At 38.7% G+C, this 16,658-nt stretch overlaps 1 protein-coding gene across 14 annotated transcripts in view; it reads left to right on the top strand.

The window, feature by feature from the left end:
• The window catches only part of Enox2 (ecto-NOX disulfide-thiol exchanger 2), a 267,961-nt gene that overhangs the window by 195,158 nt on the left and 56,145 nt on the right, over positions 1 to 16,658 (top strand). For all 14 annotated transcript variants that reach the window (XM_076918959.1, XM_076918964.1, XM_076918962.1 and 11 more), the window contains 2 exons: positions 3,015 to 3,149; positions 14,468 to 14,623. In XM_076918959.1, coding sequence (XP_076775074.1) covers positions 3,015 to 3,149; positions 14,468 to 14,623 — 291 coding nt within the window. The remainder of the gene's footprint in view (positions 1 to 3,014; positions 3,150 to 14,467; positions 14,624 to 16,658) is intronic.

Raw genomic sequence — 16,658 nt, 5'->3', positions numbered from 1 at the left:
TTGCGTGCATTACCTACGTACCAAAGTCAATACAATTTATTTTTCACTAGACATTTATTCAAATATATCTTGAATTGATACTTTTTACCACACACTGCATTAAAAATTGGAGGCTTAAAAAGATTTTTATTCTGGGTGTGGTGGTGCAAACCTTTAACACCAGTACTTCCAAGGCAGAGACAGACAGAACTCTGTCAATTCCAAACCAGTGGTGCTATATTGAGACCCTGTCTCAAAGAAAAATTAAAAAGATCCCTAAAACCCCATCTGTGACCTAACTTAGCTACAAGCTAGAAGATAGAAATACAGCCTACAACTCTAATTCAAGACCATCCTTGATGAATATTCAGTTGTTCTTGATTCCCACACTCCTCTAACCTCATCTTCCACACATTATCTGGAAGAAAATCATAATCCTCCTTACTAACCTATTGAAATATTTTTTTTCCAGTGAAGGCTTCTCTGGCAACTCATCTCCTCTACCTTTGCAATCCCCAAATACATATAGCGAAACCCATTCCTATAGCTTTAATTAATCTTCTGGAGTCCCAGAGCACTTTACTCACAGTTTTATTGTGGTGCTTATTACAATAATCAGTGTTTGGTTCTTTGTATATCTGTCCCTCCTGCTATATTGCAAGCTCTTCCAGAGAAGTCAACAAATTTTCATCCCTGTTTTCTAGTCACCAGCACAGAATCTACTGTATAGCAAGACACACTAAAAATGGGTTTGAGGGGACAGATTCTGAGAATAAGTTTATAAAAATCACATGCAAAATAAAATGTAATGAGAGCATATAGGATAGAATAATTAATTCCAGTGAGGTGGCTTCACAGGTAAAGTGGTATTTGAGATTACCTTTGTAAATGAGGAGAGTTTGACAGGTAGAGACAGATGGTTGAAGAAGCAAGGGAGATGATAAGAACACTGAAAAAAAGACTTGGGAATTTAGGAATGATAGTCACTGAGGTACAATAGTTACAGGGGAACAACAGACAGTTTGATTAATAGACATTTTTGCAAAGACAAATATGGTATTGTCCTTTAAAACTAACAGTTTAGATCCTTATCCTTCTTATCTCTGACTCCTAAATTTGTCCACAGTTTGGGGAGAATTGCTGTGTTAGAAATTCCAATATTTGATTTTAAAATCTCATGTTGAGAAGAGCTCCCAGGTTGGTTGATTGGTTTTCTTTTTCACAATAATATATAGCTATGCTGGGAATAAACGAAAGAGCCTGAAGAAAAGCATTTTGACATTGTGACCTAGTTCCTATGAACCTATTTGTGTTCCCTGGGAGACATTCTGCAGTCTCCAATCAGAGATCCCTCAAACACTTGCTACCTGGAAATTGGAAATCCACTCTGTATTTGATGATATATTTTTGTTTTCTTCCTAATATTTACAACAGAGCTCTGTTTAGCTTAAACTATGTCTCCATGAGAGAGCTCTGATAATGAGTGTGGGGACTAGAGTTTCTACAAGTGGGACAATTCAGCAGAGTAGTGTGGAACACTCATGGCTCTCCCGCCCTTGCCTTCCTCTCTGTATATGTGTGGACATGAGTGTGGTTGGAGGATACAACACAGAAGAATGACAAAAACTCGAATTTCAAAACTAATATCTTTGGACATTTGCTTGTTCTCACCTGGAATAAAATAGCACAAGTATAAATTACGCAGCTAAGGACCATTCCTGATGTTGCCAGCTTGGAAGGACTTGATGGACATTAACAAGCTACTCTTAGAACAGAGTTGCCTTCAGGGGTCTAATTGGCAGATGTTCATATTGGGAGGTAGTAGGAAGGCTATGTGGTTTTCTTTTACCTGAAGGCTATCAGCAATCAAGGAGAAATTTCCCAAATTAAAACACTTGTGGGTTTAGATAACTTATTGACTATATCTCACCTAACTGTTCAGTCGGCACTTGCCCTTGCATATATGACCATTTCAGTGTCTTTGCTTATGTCATCTTTTTCAGGGATGCCCCTTTCTTTCCTTTACTAGCTAATAACCACCTATCACTCAAAATGTAGTTCATACAATTCTACCTTACTCTTTCCACATCTGTTCCCTATAAAGTAATTTCTACCTACTCAGGCCATAGAATCCCTTTATTCCTTAGACTTTAGCAATCTAGTCTATACTACTCATGTATTTCATTGACTCTTAATTATTTTATTAAGGACATTAGTTACTACAATGTATTTATTCTGTACAACCTTGGGTAATAGAGATAACTATTCAAAATTTCTCATTTGTTGAATGAAAATATAAATCCTCCCCATCTCATAGATTTGTCCTGAAAGTTAAATGACAATGACTCGTGCCAGCTGCTTTAATTGACATATGGTAAGCACACAAGTGATAGTGGCAGGCTGTGGTGGTTCTGGTACTAACAGTAATTATCATCATCATGTGTCTCCTCAACTAGATTGTGCAGTCTTTGTGGATAGGGACCACCATGTCTACTGTTTGCTGTTTCATTCGTTTTCCCCTAAGCCCCAGAATATTTTATTAGCTGAAGATCTTCTCAGCTCAACTGTAAGACTGCTGGGACCTAAAGTTTTACCAGGAATATATTTTTCACATTTATTAACAAACATAGAAGCCCTTGGGTGATTTTTTCTCTTAGTTTGAATCCCTGAGCAGTTTGGATGGATGGAGTCTGCTAAAGTAGTAATATGCTAGCAGACAGAGAAGACTAAGAAACTTCTTAATTATTCTAAACTCCTTTGATGTGTCCATTTATGATGGGTAGAAAGGGGAGCGGGTGGAAAGGAAATACACTAAAACACCATCTGGTAAATTGCTTTCAAATTTCCTGACTTCCTGCCACTTTAAGCTGCATTATTTCGGTCATTATAAGAGAACTAGCGTTGCATTGAGGCCTTACCCGCCACTTGTCCACTATCCATTTTCCAAAAATATTTGCCAGAGTTTACTCTTAAGAACTAAACTACATAGTGAAACCTCAACACAACAAATTATTTGGTCTGTCATTTCATTTCAGCTGATAATGCTAGAACTCTGAATGTAGATTCTGCTGCAATGACGCTACCTGTGTCTGATCCAACTGCATGGGCCACAGCAATGAATAATCTCGGGATGGCTCCACTGGGAATTGCTGGACAACCAATATTGCCTGGTATGTTATTTTTAATTACCTCACAAGTACTTTTTATTGACCATGTAGTAATAAACATAACAATATGGTTCAACTTATTTTGAAGTTGACATTTTCTAGATTCTGCCTAGAGTGGGTAGTTTTGTAATATTAACTTTATCATCTGGATGGCCAGTGTTTACTAGTGCACTAATGATGAATGGTACTTTAGGCAGTCTAGGAGTGTATCTGATGCAGAATGGGGTCACTGAACATGTGTTGAAATAAAAGGCAACAGAATTGTGACAAGTAATAACAAAGCTTTTATACTTTTATAGGCTTCTTAGAGGAGACAGACAAACATTTGGAAAGAGAACTTGAACAAATCTTAAATCCCAGATATCTAAAGAGGAAGAAGGTTTCTTGGCATCCAATTTTTTTAAAAAAAACTTAAAATATAAAGAACATGATTTAAATAAATTTGTGGTGTACAGGGATATACCTCTCCCTTTTTTATTTTAGGGAGATTCTGTTTTAAAGTTCCATGGGCCCCTTCCACAGCCCCTTGTCTTTGACAATTACAAGGAATCCCAGTAATATGGGTAATATTAAATTGCTGAAAAAAGTATCAAATGCTCGACTGTAGTAGCCAGTTCCATTATCTGTTTTTATGTTTGTTTGTTTGTTTGTTTGTTTTTCTTTTTATTTTTTATTACTGGGTATTTTATTTATCTACATTTCAGATGTTATCCCTTTTCTCCATTTCCCCCCCTCCAGAAACTCCTTATCCCATCATCCTTCCTCCTATTTCTGTGAGGGTGTGTCCCCACCCACCTACCCACTCCCACCTCCCCACCATCGAATTCCCCCTCACTGGGGCATCCAGCCTTCAAGGGACCAAGGTCCTCCTCTCCCACCTATGCCCGACAAGGCCTCTACTATGTATACAACTGGAGCCATGGGTTCCTACATGTGTGTTTCCAGGCTAGCTGTTTAGACCCTGGGAGCTCTGAGGAAGAATGAAGGTGGTAAGTGCACCAGCTCCCAGATCATTTTAACATTGAATGACACTCTTTGCATATGTGTACACGCACATACACATTAATATGGACATGGTGGCTTAATTCCATCCCCACTAAGTATGAAGTCAAGGGCCAGCACAATAGCTCAGAACATGAAAGACACTTTACCCTAAAGTGTGATGGCTTGAGCTTGATTCCCAGAACCCACATGACAGGAGAGAATCAAATCTTGCAAGTTGTCTCCTTCATTCCTTCACTTCTACATGTACACTATAAGATGAGTGTGTGTGTGTGTGTGTGTGTGTGTGTGTTTAAATGTTTATTTAAAAAATGAAATCAGGAGTGTGTGGTGGCGCACTCCTTTAATACCAGCCCTTGGGAGGCGGATTCGGTCGGGTTTCTGAGTTCAAGTCCAGCCTGGTCTCACTGTGTCAGTGAGTTCCAGGAAAAAAAAATGAAATCAGAAGCAAAGTATCACAGTATAAAAAGTGGGTTGTATAGACACAACACAGCTTCTTGGGTAGTAAGAACTAATTAATGTCATATCAGGGAGACTGGGGTGGCCTATTAAACAGTCTAAACATTAATCTTTTTAGATTTATTTAATTGTGGCCCTATATAAATGCACAACAAGATTTAATCAAGCTAGACGCTTGCTCCTCAGAATACAGTCTTGTATAATCCTGGAATTGTTTTGATTCCTAAGATATGAGGCCCCATCCCAGACTTATGAAACAGAAACTTCATTTGCATAAGACACCCAAATAATTCACAGGCATTGTCATATTGATCAAAGTGCTGTGCCCTTTTCTTTATATAATCAGTTCCTTCATTTGTTTCACAAATCCAGCCTGAATTTTGAATCTTTATGGATTATAATGGAATTGATGACAATATTAGCAATAAATTAAGAGATGCTGTTATGTTAAATACTGGGAAACAGCTACAAAAGTGATTAATCAAGAAAAATATGTGAATAATGAGTGGGTACTAATCTAAAAGCTTTATCAATACCTTATAACTTTCATAGTGTTTCTATTTATGTCATCACTGAAAAAAAAATCTAACAATCTTGCCCCACTGTGAACCCTACAAGCTGTAATAATGATTGGGCAGACCTAGCACGATGTGTCTACTGGTACAATAGTTATGTTGTAGGTCTAACCAACCACATTCTCATTGGATTTAAAGCCTACAAGACAAGACTTGGCTTGCTTGGCTAGGTCATAGATGCTACAGAAAAACATAATTAGTGGTGTACATGAACTCATTAAAGCTCTGAGTACATGCCCAAGACATGCACAAGGCCAAAATTCCAACATGGATTGAATTGAGAGATGTGTAAGAGGTTAGCAAAGCATACCACTGGCTATGTCTCTGGTGATTTACATACACACAAACACACACACAAACACACACACACACACACACACTGACTGACATAGTAGAACAACTCAGGAGGAAAGACCTATCACAAATGTAAACAGCACCATTGCCAGATAAAATAAAAGTAGAAAAATAAAAACAAACAGGTGCAAATTCCCTTTTCCAGAGTCAGTGTATCTCATGCTGTTGCTTAAGCCCACCAGAGTCCCAGGCTCTTACCGCGTATTCTCTAGGAAGCTTCCAGCTCTCTTCTGTCTTAGGCTGGGACTGCATCTTTGATCCTCCCCCTCGTCTTGCAGCTTATAGCTTAAGAAAGGATAATATGGCAGGGAATACATGGTGGAAACAGATGAACTGGTTAGTCGCATTATGTCTGCAGTCAGTCTTAAAGGTTTCAGACATTTCCAAAGTAGTGCCACCAACTGGACCTGTGAAAGACATTTCACATTAACACCACAACAGGCATTGTACTCCAGTGAATGCTGCCTTCCTTAGTGCTTGTCAAGGTCTAAGGGGACAGGGTATCTACTATCTTGGTGCAGTTTTAGAGTAACCTCTATGATTTTTGCTCAACCCTCTAGACAGAGGGCCAATGTGAGGGGAAAGGGCTAGGAAATGTGGTGAAGTGTGTAAATAAATCACACTACTTATATACATGTATAGAAATGTCATGATGAAAACCATTATTTTGTGCAATTATTATATGCCAATTAAAAGGGACCCTCATGAAGCTATTCTCCAAAGTACCTTTATTGATGCCTTAGCAATTTAGCTACTTTTTTGCTTCTTAGGCAGTTTTCTGCTAAGCCAGTAGACTGTTCTTTGGACTGTCTAATATGGCCTCCCAATGGCAATAGAATACACTTTGTCATAGATGAAAAACAAATGATACAGAAGGTTTTTAGCATTCTCCTGAGAGTTCAAATCTCCTCTGTCATGGATGATGTTTATAAACACATACTTGTCATTGAAAACAATGACTGACATAATTAGAAGCTTCAAGTGGGGGTCAGAAATGGGCCACCGCAGGTTTGCAGTGGCGCTGCTTTCGTCTGCCAAGCTGTTTTGTGCAACTCCTATTTAATAACATCAGTTAACAGTGATGACAGGACAGGGTCTCCTCTTACACCAATTCCCTGCAAGAGTGGTTGTTTTGTCAAAGCATTCCTAAAAGACTGTTCATTGTTACATGAAAGGGACAAGCAGAAATGCCATAACTTCTGGTTAAAGGACAGTGCTCTAGTCCAGTCATCCTAGATAAAACCAAGAATGAACCAACTGAGAATTATTCACTGAATATTATTTGCCCCTGTCTGGTATTTTCATCCTAAGACATATACCCTTAGCAGCTTTATAATAAACTGTGAACTATGAAAGTAGAAGAATCTCTCATTATGGTATCTCTAGTATAAGGACTCAGTAGGAGAAAGAATGGAAAATGTGGATTCATGCATGTTATTCCCAGAGCAAGATTAAGCTCCACCATGGGTATTCTCATTCTAGAGATGACAGTTCTTCTTGAACTTGGCAGGTTAACTATGACAGAAACAGAAGAATGTGTTTACATATCTCATGACCATACCCTTTTCTGCCAGATACCTAAGGAAGTCTGCACTTAGGTTTACATTACTTTTTACATCTTCCACAGGTCCAAGATACAAGTGACAAATAGGGCAAAATCCTGAGAGAGACTACTATGTATCATCATGGTGGATACTTTACCAAAAGCCAGTGATATGTGTAACAGTATACAAAATAGAATTAGTATTTCTCTAAAGCAAACTCAGAATGCTTCCAGTAATAGTAGTCCCAACATACCATATATTTACATCTGGATATGTGTTACTAATCTCCAAGAGGCCATATGTGTGTCCACACGTATACAGTAGTTGTCAGGGCAATTAGGGAAAAGCAAGTTGTCATCATTTAGGTCGGACATGACTGAGGTTATATACAATATAATGGAAAATGCTTAAAATGTGTTATTATTTGCCTATATAAAGAGGTACCTAACTTTAACAAAATGTATAAGCTATATGATTAGTTTTCTACCATGCCTTTTCCTAGAAACAACCACATCAGGATTTACTTGGGAGCTGGTAACATGAAGATTAACTACAGTGTGAAGGCCAAGAAAAAGAAATGAGTGACACTGTAGAGACATACCTCCCATGGACTATTCTATGGAAATGATACTTATTTAACAGCACAGTTTGTGTAGATAAATGCTATGATGACATTTTCATATAGAAATGTTCTAAACTATTTAGAACATTTAGAAAAATACCCAAAGATCAAGGGCTTCAGAAAATTCAAAATAAAGATAGCATGGTCTTAATTCACTAAAATACACAAATATACAACCAATCATAAAAAATTATTTTAACGTCTCCTTATTGTAAACTGTTATAATGGATTATAAGAGTGATGATGTTTATTCATTCACTCATACAAGCAATATTCACTGAAGCCTGCTGTATCCATGGTACTATGAGGAACCCTAGGGAGAAAGCAGGTAAACACAAAGATCCTTGCTCTGAAATCAGCTTCAATACTTTTACAGAATCACATATTCTCCATACTAAAATGTGTTTTCAGGTATAAGCTACTTGATGGACAACAGCTCAAAAGCTTCTCTTCCATTTTATTAGTTTCTTCTTTCATTTCAGTATTCCTTTATTAATTCAGATTCTGAGCTCAGTAAATGGGAGATCCAAAGGCTCAGTTCTTGCCTTGAGCTTAGACACCATTGGTAGGGGCAATAAAATAAATACCACTGTAGTACAATGTAGAAAGACTCAGAGTAAAAACATGTACAAAAGTGTTACTTTTAACCAGAATGCTAGAAAAACACTGTTGGCCAGAAAAGGGTCACAGAAGAGGAGATGTTTGCATCAGAGATAACTAGGAGCACATTGGGTATCAAGAACTAAAGAAGAGTCTGAAACAGTGTCAATAACTGGGAAATAATTAAGAGAAGATGATATTCAGACAGGGTAAACTACTGAGTTCAGGCAGATCACCTTATTGCACAAAGATGTTGATGTGGTTTATTAAAAAAAATAAAACAGTATAGGAAAATAACTCTACTACCAATAAAATGGATAATCACCTGGGAAAATATAATAAGAATTGAAAGAGAAATAATGTAAGAAGGTAAATTAGAAGTCATATATGTAAATCCTAGGATTGCAGCTAGTCCCCAGTGTTCAGGGGGAAAAAACTGACCAGATCAGTTATGGAAATAAAATACACTAATATTCCAGTCCTTGAAGAAAGGGCAACATTTATGTGTGTGTTATCTGTACACATGTATGTCTTTGTGGTGTATGAGAGTGAGAGTGCACATGCCTCTCTGCTATACAGAGGCCAGAGGAGAACACTGAGTATCCCATTCTATTGCTTTCTTCCTTACTCCCTTGAGAGCCCCTGGGGTCTACCTGTCTGATTGGCCCACCCTACACTGGGGTTAAAAGTATATCACATCATTCCCAGCATTTACATGGATGCATGAGACCCAAATTCAGGTCCTCATACTTGTGCAACAATCTTCTTCACTCACAGAGCCATGTTCCCTGTCCAAGAAGACCCATTTCATGATAATATTGTGGGTTGTAATATTGTATTTCCAAATAACATTTTTACTGTAACAGCATGAGGTTTAATGATACTGGTGCACCAGGGCTTCCTTGCATTGTAGGCAAGAGAACCCCGAGTTGAGGTTAAGAGCAGTTTTTATAGAGTTTAAGGGGTATACTACACAAACAGTGACTAGGCACAATATGATTGGCAGAACAGTGTGACTTTTAAACTGATTGGTCTTTGGGGAATGAGGTAGCAAGGACCTCCCTTGTCTGTAAGTGTCAAGGGCTGGTCCATCCTTCGGAATGTGTCTATGTGCTCTGGGCAATCCCCACCCACATGTGGGTTCTCTTCCCTCCCTGTGGTCTGAGGAATGTTAATCCCTTCTTCCTCTGAATGTTAATCCAGCAGGGTAATCTAGTAGGTGTCCTTGGACTAAGGAGTGAGCTCCTCCCAGGATGTGTCCTGGGGTAGTTAATTTTTAAGTTTAACTGAATTCTTAACATTCCCCCCTTTTCTTTGTGGCTGATTCCAGTCCTGGAATCACAAGCTATTATCTTGGTGTACAGCATGATATTGTTGTCTAAGCATAAGCACTTACATGGTATTAACACGATCTTTAACAAATTTAACCAGGCAATTAAAAATGTAGAGGCCGCCGGGCGGTGGTGGTGCACACCTTTAATCCCAGCACTTGGGAGGCAGAGGCAGGTGGATATCTGAGTTCAAGGCTAGCCTGGTCTACAGAGTGAGTTCCAGGACAGCCAGGGCTACACAGAGAAACCCTGTCTCGAAAAACCAAAAAAAAAAAAAAAAAAAAAAAAAAAAAAAAAAAAAATGTAGAGGCCACCAGGTATATGGGGCCGCCTTCTTTGAAATGGACTAAACAACGTCTCCAGTTTGTGAAAGGACCTCTCATGTTAGCTTTTGGGGAACATGAGGGTTACCCTCGAGGGTTAGTCCAGGCCTTCTCACCAGGAGTGAGATTACGGTCTAGACCACGAGTACCTCAGGTGGAATCATGTTGGTCAGCTACAGTCTGTCTCTGGATTTTGATTGTGCAGGACTATCTAATTGGGTGATGGTCCCTCTGGATCTGGTTTTACATGAGAGGTATGGATTCAGGCCCATGTTTCATCAACCTTCACAGTACCAGGAATAGTCCCTTTCAGCCAAACAGAGACCGGACATAGACCGTGACTCCAACCTGGAAACTATGGGATGTTTCTGGGGTCCCCGGTTCATAGGCGTGGGCCAACAGGGTTCACATTTCTTTCTGCACTACCTGAAGTCCTTTTAACCTGGCATACAAATTACCTACTATGACAAGTAAGTCTAGTCACTTCTCCTAAGTTGGTCAGAGGAGCAGGTGCCCCATATAGAATCTCAAAAGGAGTTAGGTTGTCACCTGAACCAGGTGCTACTGTTAACCAATAATTACAATAGCTTCCACATGCTAGAGGAACTGGTAAATAAGCCCAGAATAATAAGCCCCTATCATGAATAGATAAAACCATACATGAATAGTTTCTAAAGCCTAGGCCACTATGTCCTAATCCTTAGGGATTAGATCTCTAAGACAAGTTCTTCAGCTGCAGTCCCTAGCCATTAGGTATTCAAGGGCCCAGAACTGCCAGCCAGAACATTTTCACCTCACCTACCCACAATTCTTATCCTGTCAGAGCAAAGGACCCCAGCCAGCTTACTGTTAACAGATTGACAGTTGAATGTTTGGATAATAGCATAGATATGACTCTGCATCCATTCTCACTCAGTGGCCCAGATATGTGCAGAGTGTTAGATGATATTGCCAAACTTGTGGAATACACGTTGCTAAGTAGCAGGAACAGCTTAAGTTTACACTAAAAAATTACTTGAAATCCTGTGGTAGATCTGAGCAGAGAGCTTGCCCAGCTAACTCAGAATTGGCAGAATTCCCAATAGGGTGGGACTTTGAAAATTACATGACTCAAAAGGAGGTGTACAAACGAATATTTTATGGCCTACCCAGCTGTGGCTGTGCCAAGAGTCAAGAAGGCTGGAGGAAATGGGTGTCAAAAGAAGAAATAATAAAAGCACAACTGAACAGAGAAATTTTGTCAAATGAACTTTGAAGGAATACCTTGACCCTTTTCACACTCTCTGTGCATGATTTCAAATCTCTTTCAGGTGTTTGAACAGTGAATGGTAGGTGGCAGTAATATATAAGCTGGCAGTGTTCCTCAATCCAGGCTAGGAGCCAGGAAAAGGGAAAGGATTGCTTTTGTGTTCTACTCCCAGTGTGTTCTAAATTTCACTTTGATTTTTCACATTCTGTAATACTCACATAAAGGCCCAGTATCTCATTGCTTTTCCCCATTGGCTTTGGAAATTCAGCTCTAGTTTGTATCTTAATGGTTAAATATAAACAAAAGAATAATTAATGGGATGGAAGCTTTTGAAGATCCTGAGCAACCTGCCCTCTAGCAAACCTCTTGGGCAGTTTAGCCTATGGAGCTCTTGACCTACTGAACTAAAGGGAGGTTATTTATTCTGTCTTTAACCATATGTCATGAATACATTTGCTTTTAAATGAATTTATAAAATATTAATGTAATCATACCAAACTGCAGAATGTCGAGTACATCTATCAGGAGTTACATTATCCTTTATATTTGTTTGTTTCAATTTATTAGTAGACAGTACAGGAAGACAGGCATTTCCTTCTCAGTGGAAGTAGCAGAACTTGTTTAATGATGTGATGTTTCTGTAATCTGTGGTAAGGTAGAGTTGTGAGTGACAGAGCTGTATGAATAACAATGAGGAGGCAGGCAGAACAATAAAAGGAAGACAAACATTTCCGACAGCAGAGGAAAATAGATGGAATTGTTTAGGTGGTATACAATCTAATCTGATCTTTTCCTAAAGAAAATTAGCAGTTCGTAAATGGGTGAGATAATGTTAACAATTTCTCCAAAATCTTCTGCACAAGGAATCAAATTTTTCAAACACATAAATGGCACTCTGAGTCAAAGTGTTCTTATTCTGCTAGCAAGACAAAAGATCAGGGATGAAAAGGGAAACTACCCCCCCAGCACCTTCATAGAGCCCAATGTAGAGAATTCTTGTCATAAATGTTGTGGACTATAATAGTGAATATCGGAATTAGAGAGTTTATCAGTGTGTGTTTCACAACTAGCAGAGAAGAAAGAATACTTGCTATGAGGACTCTCATGCCAGAGGTCTTCAGACCTGTTTTGTTATTTCATTGTTTCAGACAAATTTCATTATGTGACCTGTTTATCAAAAGGAAAGTAGAAATACAGAGATATAAGAAACTTTCCTCAAGGTCACATACAATTGAGTACAAAAAAAGTCATGAGAGCCTCAGGAGAGAGGGTGTGTATAGGTGCACATGTATGGTAAATGAGATAACGTATGATGGTTAAAAGTGAGTGGTTTTATAAAATAAAATAGCCCTTCAGAGATAGTTTTTTTTCTTCCTAAACATCTCTAGGGTATTAGCAACTCAAGAACACAGACATTAGAAGATGGAGGTGGCCTAGCTTGCTTGGCATGTCTCTGCAGAAGAGGGTGTCCATGGGGTATTCACTTGCCCATTCACCCAGACACAGGGTTCCTTCAATACTTGGCATGGTAGTGCTAAAGTTCTGCTTCTGTTTGAACCACAGAGTCTCTTGGTAGTTTATTTCTGCCTCCTCTAGCATCTAGAGAGCCACCTAGGAACTTCAGAAACACCTTAAGGACATACTGACAGATGTTATTCCACTGAGGTCTATGGCTATTATGATGAAGTCTTTGGGAGCAGGGTTCACTACTGTTAATGCAACTGTTCCTTCTTCACCAGAACAACATTTTACAGTGCTTTCTCTGACTTCAGTACACTGTATGTGTATCTATACCAAGATAGTATAAGAAATGGAAAGTCAAAGAAATTTAGTAGAGTCCCTTCTCTCAAAGAAACTGACTTTTTTCTTTTTTTACAGAAACAATTTAGACAATGAAATTAGGCCTGCTCTTAGAGCCAGTCAAATGAGACCCTTGCTCTGAGCCTGTACATCAGTGGGGGCACTGTAGGCTTAGAAGGCATACCTTGATATTTTCTAAGTCTCTCTCTAGTCCTGAACATTGGCCAGGAATTTGGTGCCATAAGATCAGGTACCAAGCCCAGAGCCTGATCTGTTTTTTATACCCACCAGAAGCAACTTTTTTGAAATTTGTACATTTCCCTTCCATATCAGGGATGGATAAGAACTGACAGTGTTAGGAGTATACAGTCCTAATCTCACTCTAAGTCCCTATAGGCCCCAGTTTTTATTTACCTGGTCTGGGTTTTACGCTCTAATCCCTTACCCTATATATGAAATCAACTGATGCCTCTAGATGCTTCAGGACATATGCCTATGAGTCATCTCAGAGTCTTGTTTCCAGGAGAATGGTCTGTCAAGTGAATCACCCCAAAGGCTGAAGTTATATGGTTTTACAATGTATCCCATGAGATTGTGCCATCAGAATGCTATTGATGCTGACTAGGGTGGGTCAATCTGTTTACATAGATAAACCCCACAAAAATTGTTTGGATACCCTCCTACTTCCTAGAGTCATACCTCTGTGTGAAACAAAAAGCAATGCAAAGTAAAATAAAAGTCAGTGACAAAAAGTTTGGACAAATTTTAGACAGAATTAAGAATGCACAAGAATAATGTATAAAGAATTCTGCAAGTATGTGAGAATTAAGACATGAAGCACAGGGAGAATTCAGAGAGCCTCAGGTGATTCCAGCCATGGAAAAGAACATGCAAAAAGACACAGAGATTAGTTGTTTGTTGAGCCACTTCAGGTTGTGTGTTCTACTAAGCACATTTCATTCATCATCCCATCTCCTCCTCATAGCTCCCTAGAAGGTAGGAGATGTAAAGCACGTTTTGCATCTGAGTAAATGGAAGTGCATCTTGCTAAAGCAAAGGACAGAAGGAGAACCTAAATCCCCAAAGTGTATACTGTTCATCAGCATACTGTAAGAGAATAGAAAGGGTACCATGTATAGCAAGAAGCCTTGCCAAAATGGAGCCAGGGACAGATACTGGAAACTAATGGAGATGTGATCCTTAGACAAGGCACAGCAATGTTATAAAAGATACTGAATATCAAACAGACATGGAAAGACTAAGTAGACTAGGATCAAACAAATAATACCTATATCCTGAAAGAAGAGTACACAATAATAATAATTATAATTAAGACTGAGAATTTTAACTATGAAGAGGCATTGCTTGATTGCTTTGATTTGATGTTTATAATGTTTAACATTCTGCCTCCATCTGACCTTGCCTGCTATCATTTATTGTTATTTTTTGTCTACTTTTTCAGACTTTGATCCTGCCCTTGGAATGATGACTGGAATACCACCAATAACTCCAATGATGCCTGGTTTGGGAATAGTACCTCCTCCAATTCCTCCAGATATGCCTGTAGTAAAGGAAATCATACACTGCAAAAGCTGCACACTCTTCCCTCCCAACCCAAGTACTAACCTACTTTTCTTGTTGCTATTAGTGCTGGTGGTGGTGCTGGTGGTGGTGGTTAAACTCTTTTCTCAAGATCCATATATTGAATTATTAGAAGCTATTCAAGCTACACATGACCCCAGCCTCATTAATGTTTTCCCTGGAGTCCTGATGGTACTGTACAGCATATCAAGAAAGCTGCTGCTGCCGTGCCTAGATTAGAGCGGTTGGTTAAAAAAATCCATCTGAGTATTTAGACCATAGATCAAATGAACTTGCCTCATCAAGATAAATAGGAACCTTTCACATGTGTCTTTGGAAAAATATTTCATCTTCTACCATAAATAGGAATCAGTTCATCATGAATCAGATGCTGCCAGGACCATTTTATTTATTGTGACCTCCTCATAACTGAAATAGTTGTAGAATCAGTCAGAGTTGGCTTGACAGGTCCTCTTGGTCACTTCTGCAAATGAAAATTAGCTTAATGCCCTCTGAATTTTTAACTGATTTGTTAACAGGGTATATGTTTTTGGGTTAATAAGAAACCTAGGAGACCAGCATCTAGGAGGACTGAATTTAGAAGAGTATTTTATTCCAAAGACAATTAGGGAATAAAGAACAAGACATCCTTTTGTAGCCCTTTCTTTACTCCCATGCCGTTCCTGGATATTGGTTTATGCATAGCTGGACAAACAGTGCCATTAAAACTTATATCTTATTCTTATTTCTATTATCCCAATATATTCCATGTCTCTTTTCCCACTTTATTCTACCATTTTGTGTTTAGGTCATGGAAAGGTGTACATCCCCAATTATTCCTTTATCATGTAAAAACAACCCATGAATGTAGACATTGCCAGTGTTAAAGCTGAAAAGGCAGAGTCCTGCTGATTTAATCATTCGTGTATTGTGTGAGCATCCTGTGCTAAACTTTCAGTATTTCAGTTAAGTCTAAGCTAACAGGATGGTGCATAACCTGTAATGTCCACGGTTGGTGCAATCGATGTTCAGCTTAAGGGACCAGTTTCTAAGTCTCCAAAGAATCAGACAGATGTCCTGTTTTTGCTTTGTTTTGTTTTTAATGCATAGACCACATTATTAAGCAGTCTTAGAATGCATGTCAGAACATGTCTTAAAGAGGTTGTAGCTTCATATTCTTTAGAAAATAAATAAGTAAATTTCTCAAATATGTTTTAATCTCTTTCTACCTACAGCCATGATTTCTTGGTTCTGTGTTGGAAGGTCTGCAGAGTAAGAAGGCAGCATTTTACCCAACGGCCCAATCATTTAGTTCTTCATCTTTGCACTAAAGAAGGCTGACAGGGCAATTAATGTCAGTAAATGAGTGGCTTCTGGGAATGAATCTGCTTTAGAATTGAATTCAAAAATAACACTCCCATAAAGCTTAAATCAAACTGGTGGTTTATTTGCTTTTTAGAAATGGATTTTGTTTAAAGGGAAGGACTCAGATTAATTGTGTACAAAAATCTCTGACTAAGGCATCTGTCTCTTAATTCTTTGGTGCAAGTGTAGCAATTATGCCATTTTTATTAACAGTGGGGACTTGTTTTTTGTGAAGGTAAGACAGGTAAGCCTGCCATTGATGTGACTTGAACCCCTTATCACCTCCTGAGCCAAGCAAACCCAATTTATTATAAGGCTTTGATTAAAAGCCTCACTGCTTATTCCTTCCTGACTCGGGTATATTCTCTTAGATTCAGTGGCCTCTGACTCTAAAGGCTGTCTCAGCACTAAGATCCTATTACACAGAGATAATCTCAGTGTCTTTAGTCACCATCCAGACTGCTACTAACTCCTGTTGCTTTACTAGAAAATACATTTACATTATTTCCTACCTCTGTCACACCAGACTATCCTTCCAAATGCTTGCCACCACATACAGAGCATGAGGATACTATATAATATTGCCCTGAGGCTCTCAATTCATAGTCTAACTCAGTGGTTCTCAACCTTCCTAATGATACAGCCCTTTATAATACAGTCCCTCATGTTGTAATGACCCCCAACCATAACATTATTTTTGTTGCTAC

Source organism: Arvicanthis niloticus, chromosome X (assembly GCF_011762505.2).
Source record: "Arvicanthis niloticus isolate mArvNil1 chromosome X, mArvNil1.pat.X, whole genome shotgun sequence".
Lineage (NCBI taxonomy): Eukaryota > Metazoa > Chordata > Mammalia > Rodentia > Muridae > Arvicanthis > Arvicanthis niloticus.
Note: the sequence above shows the minus strand (reverse complement) of the source record. Positions and strands in the feature narration are given on the sequence as shown.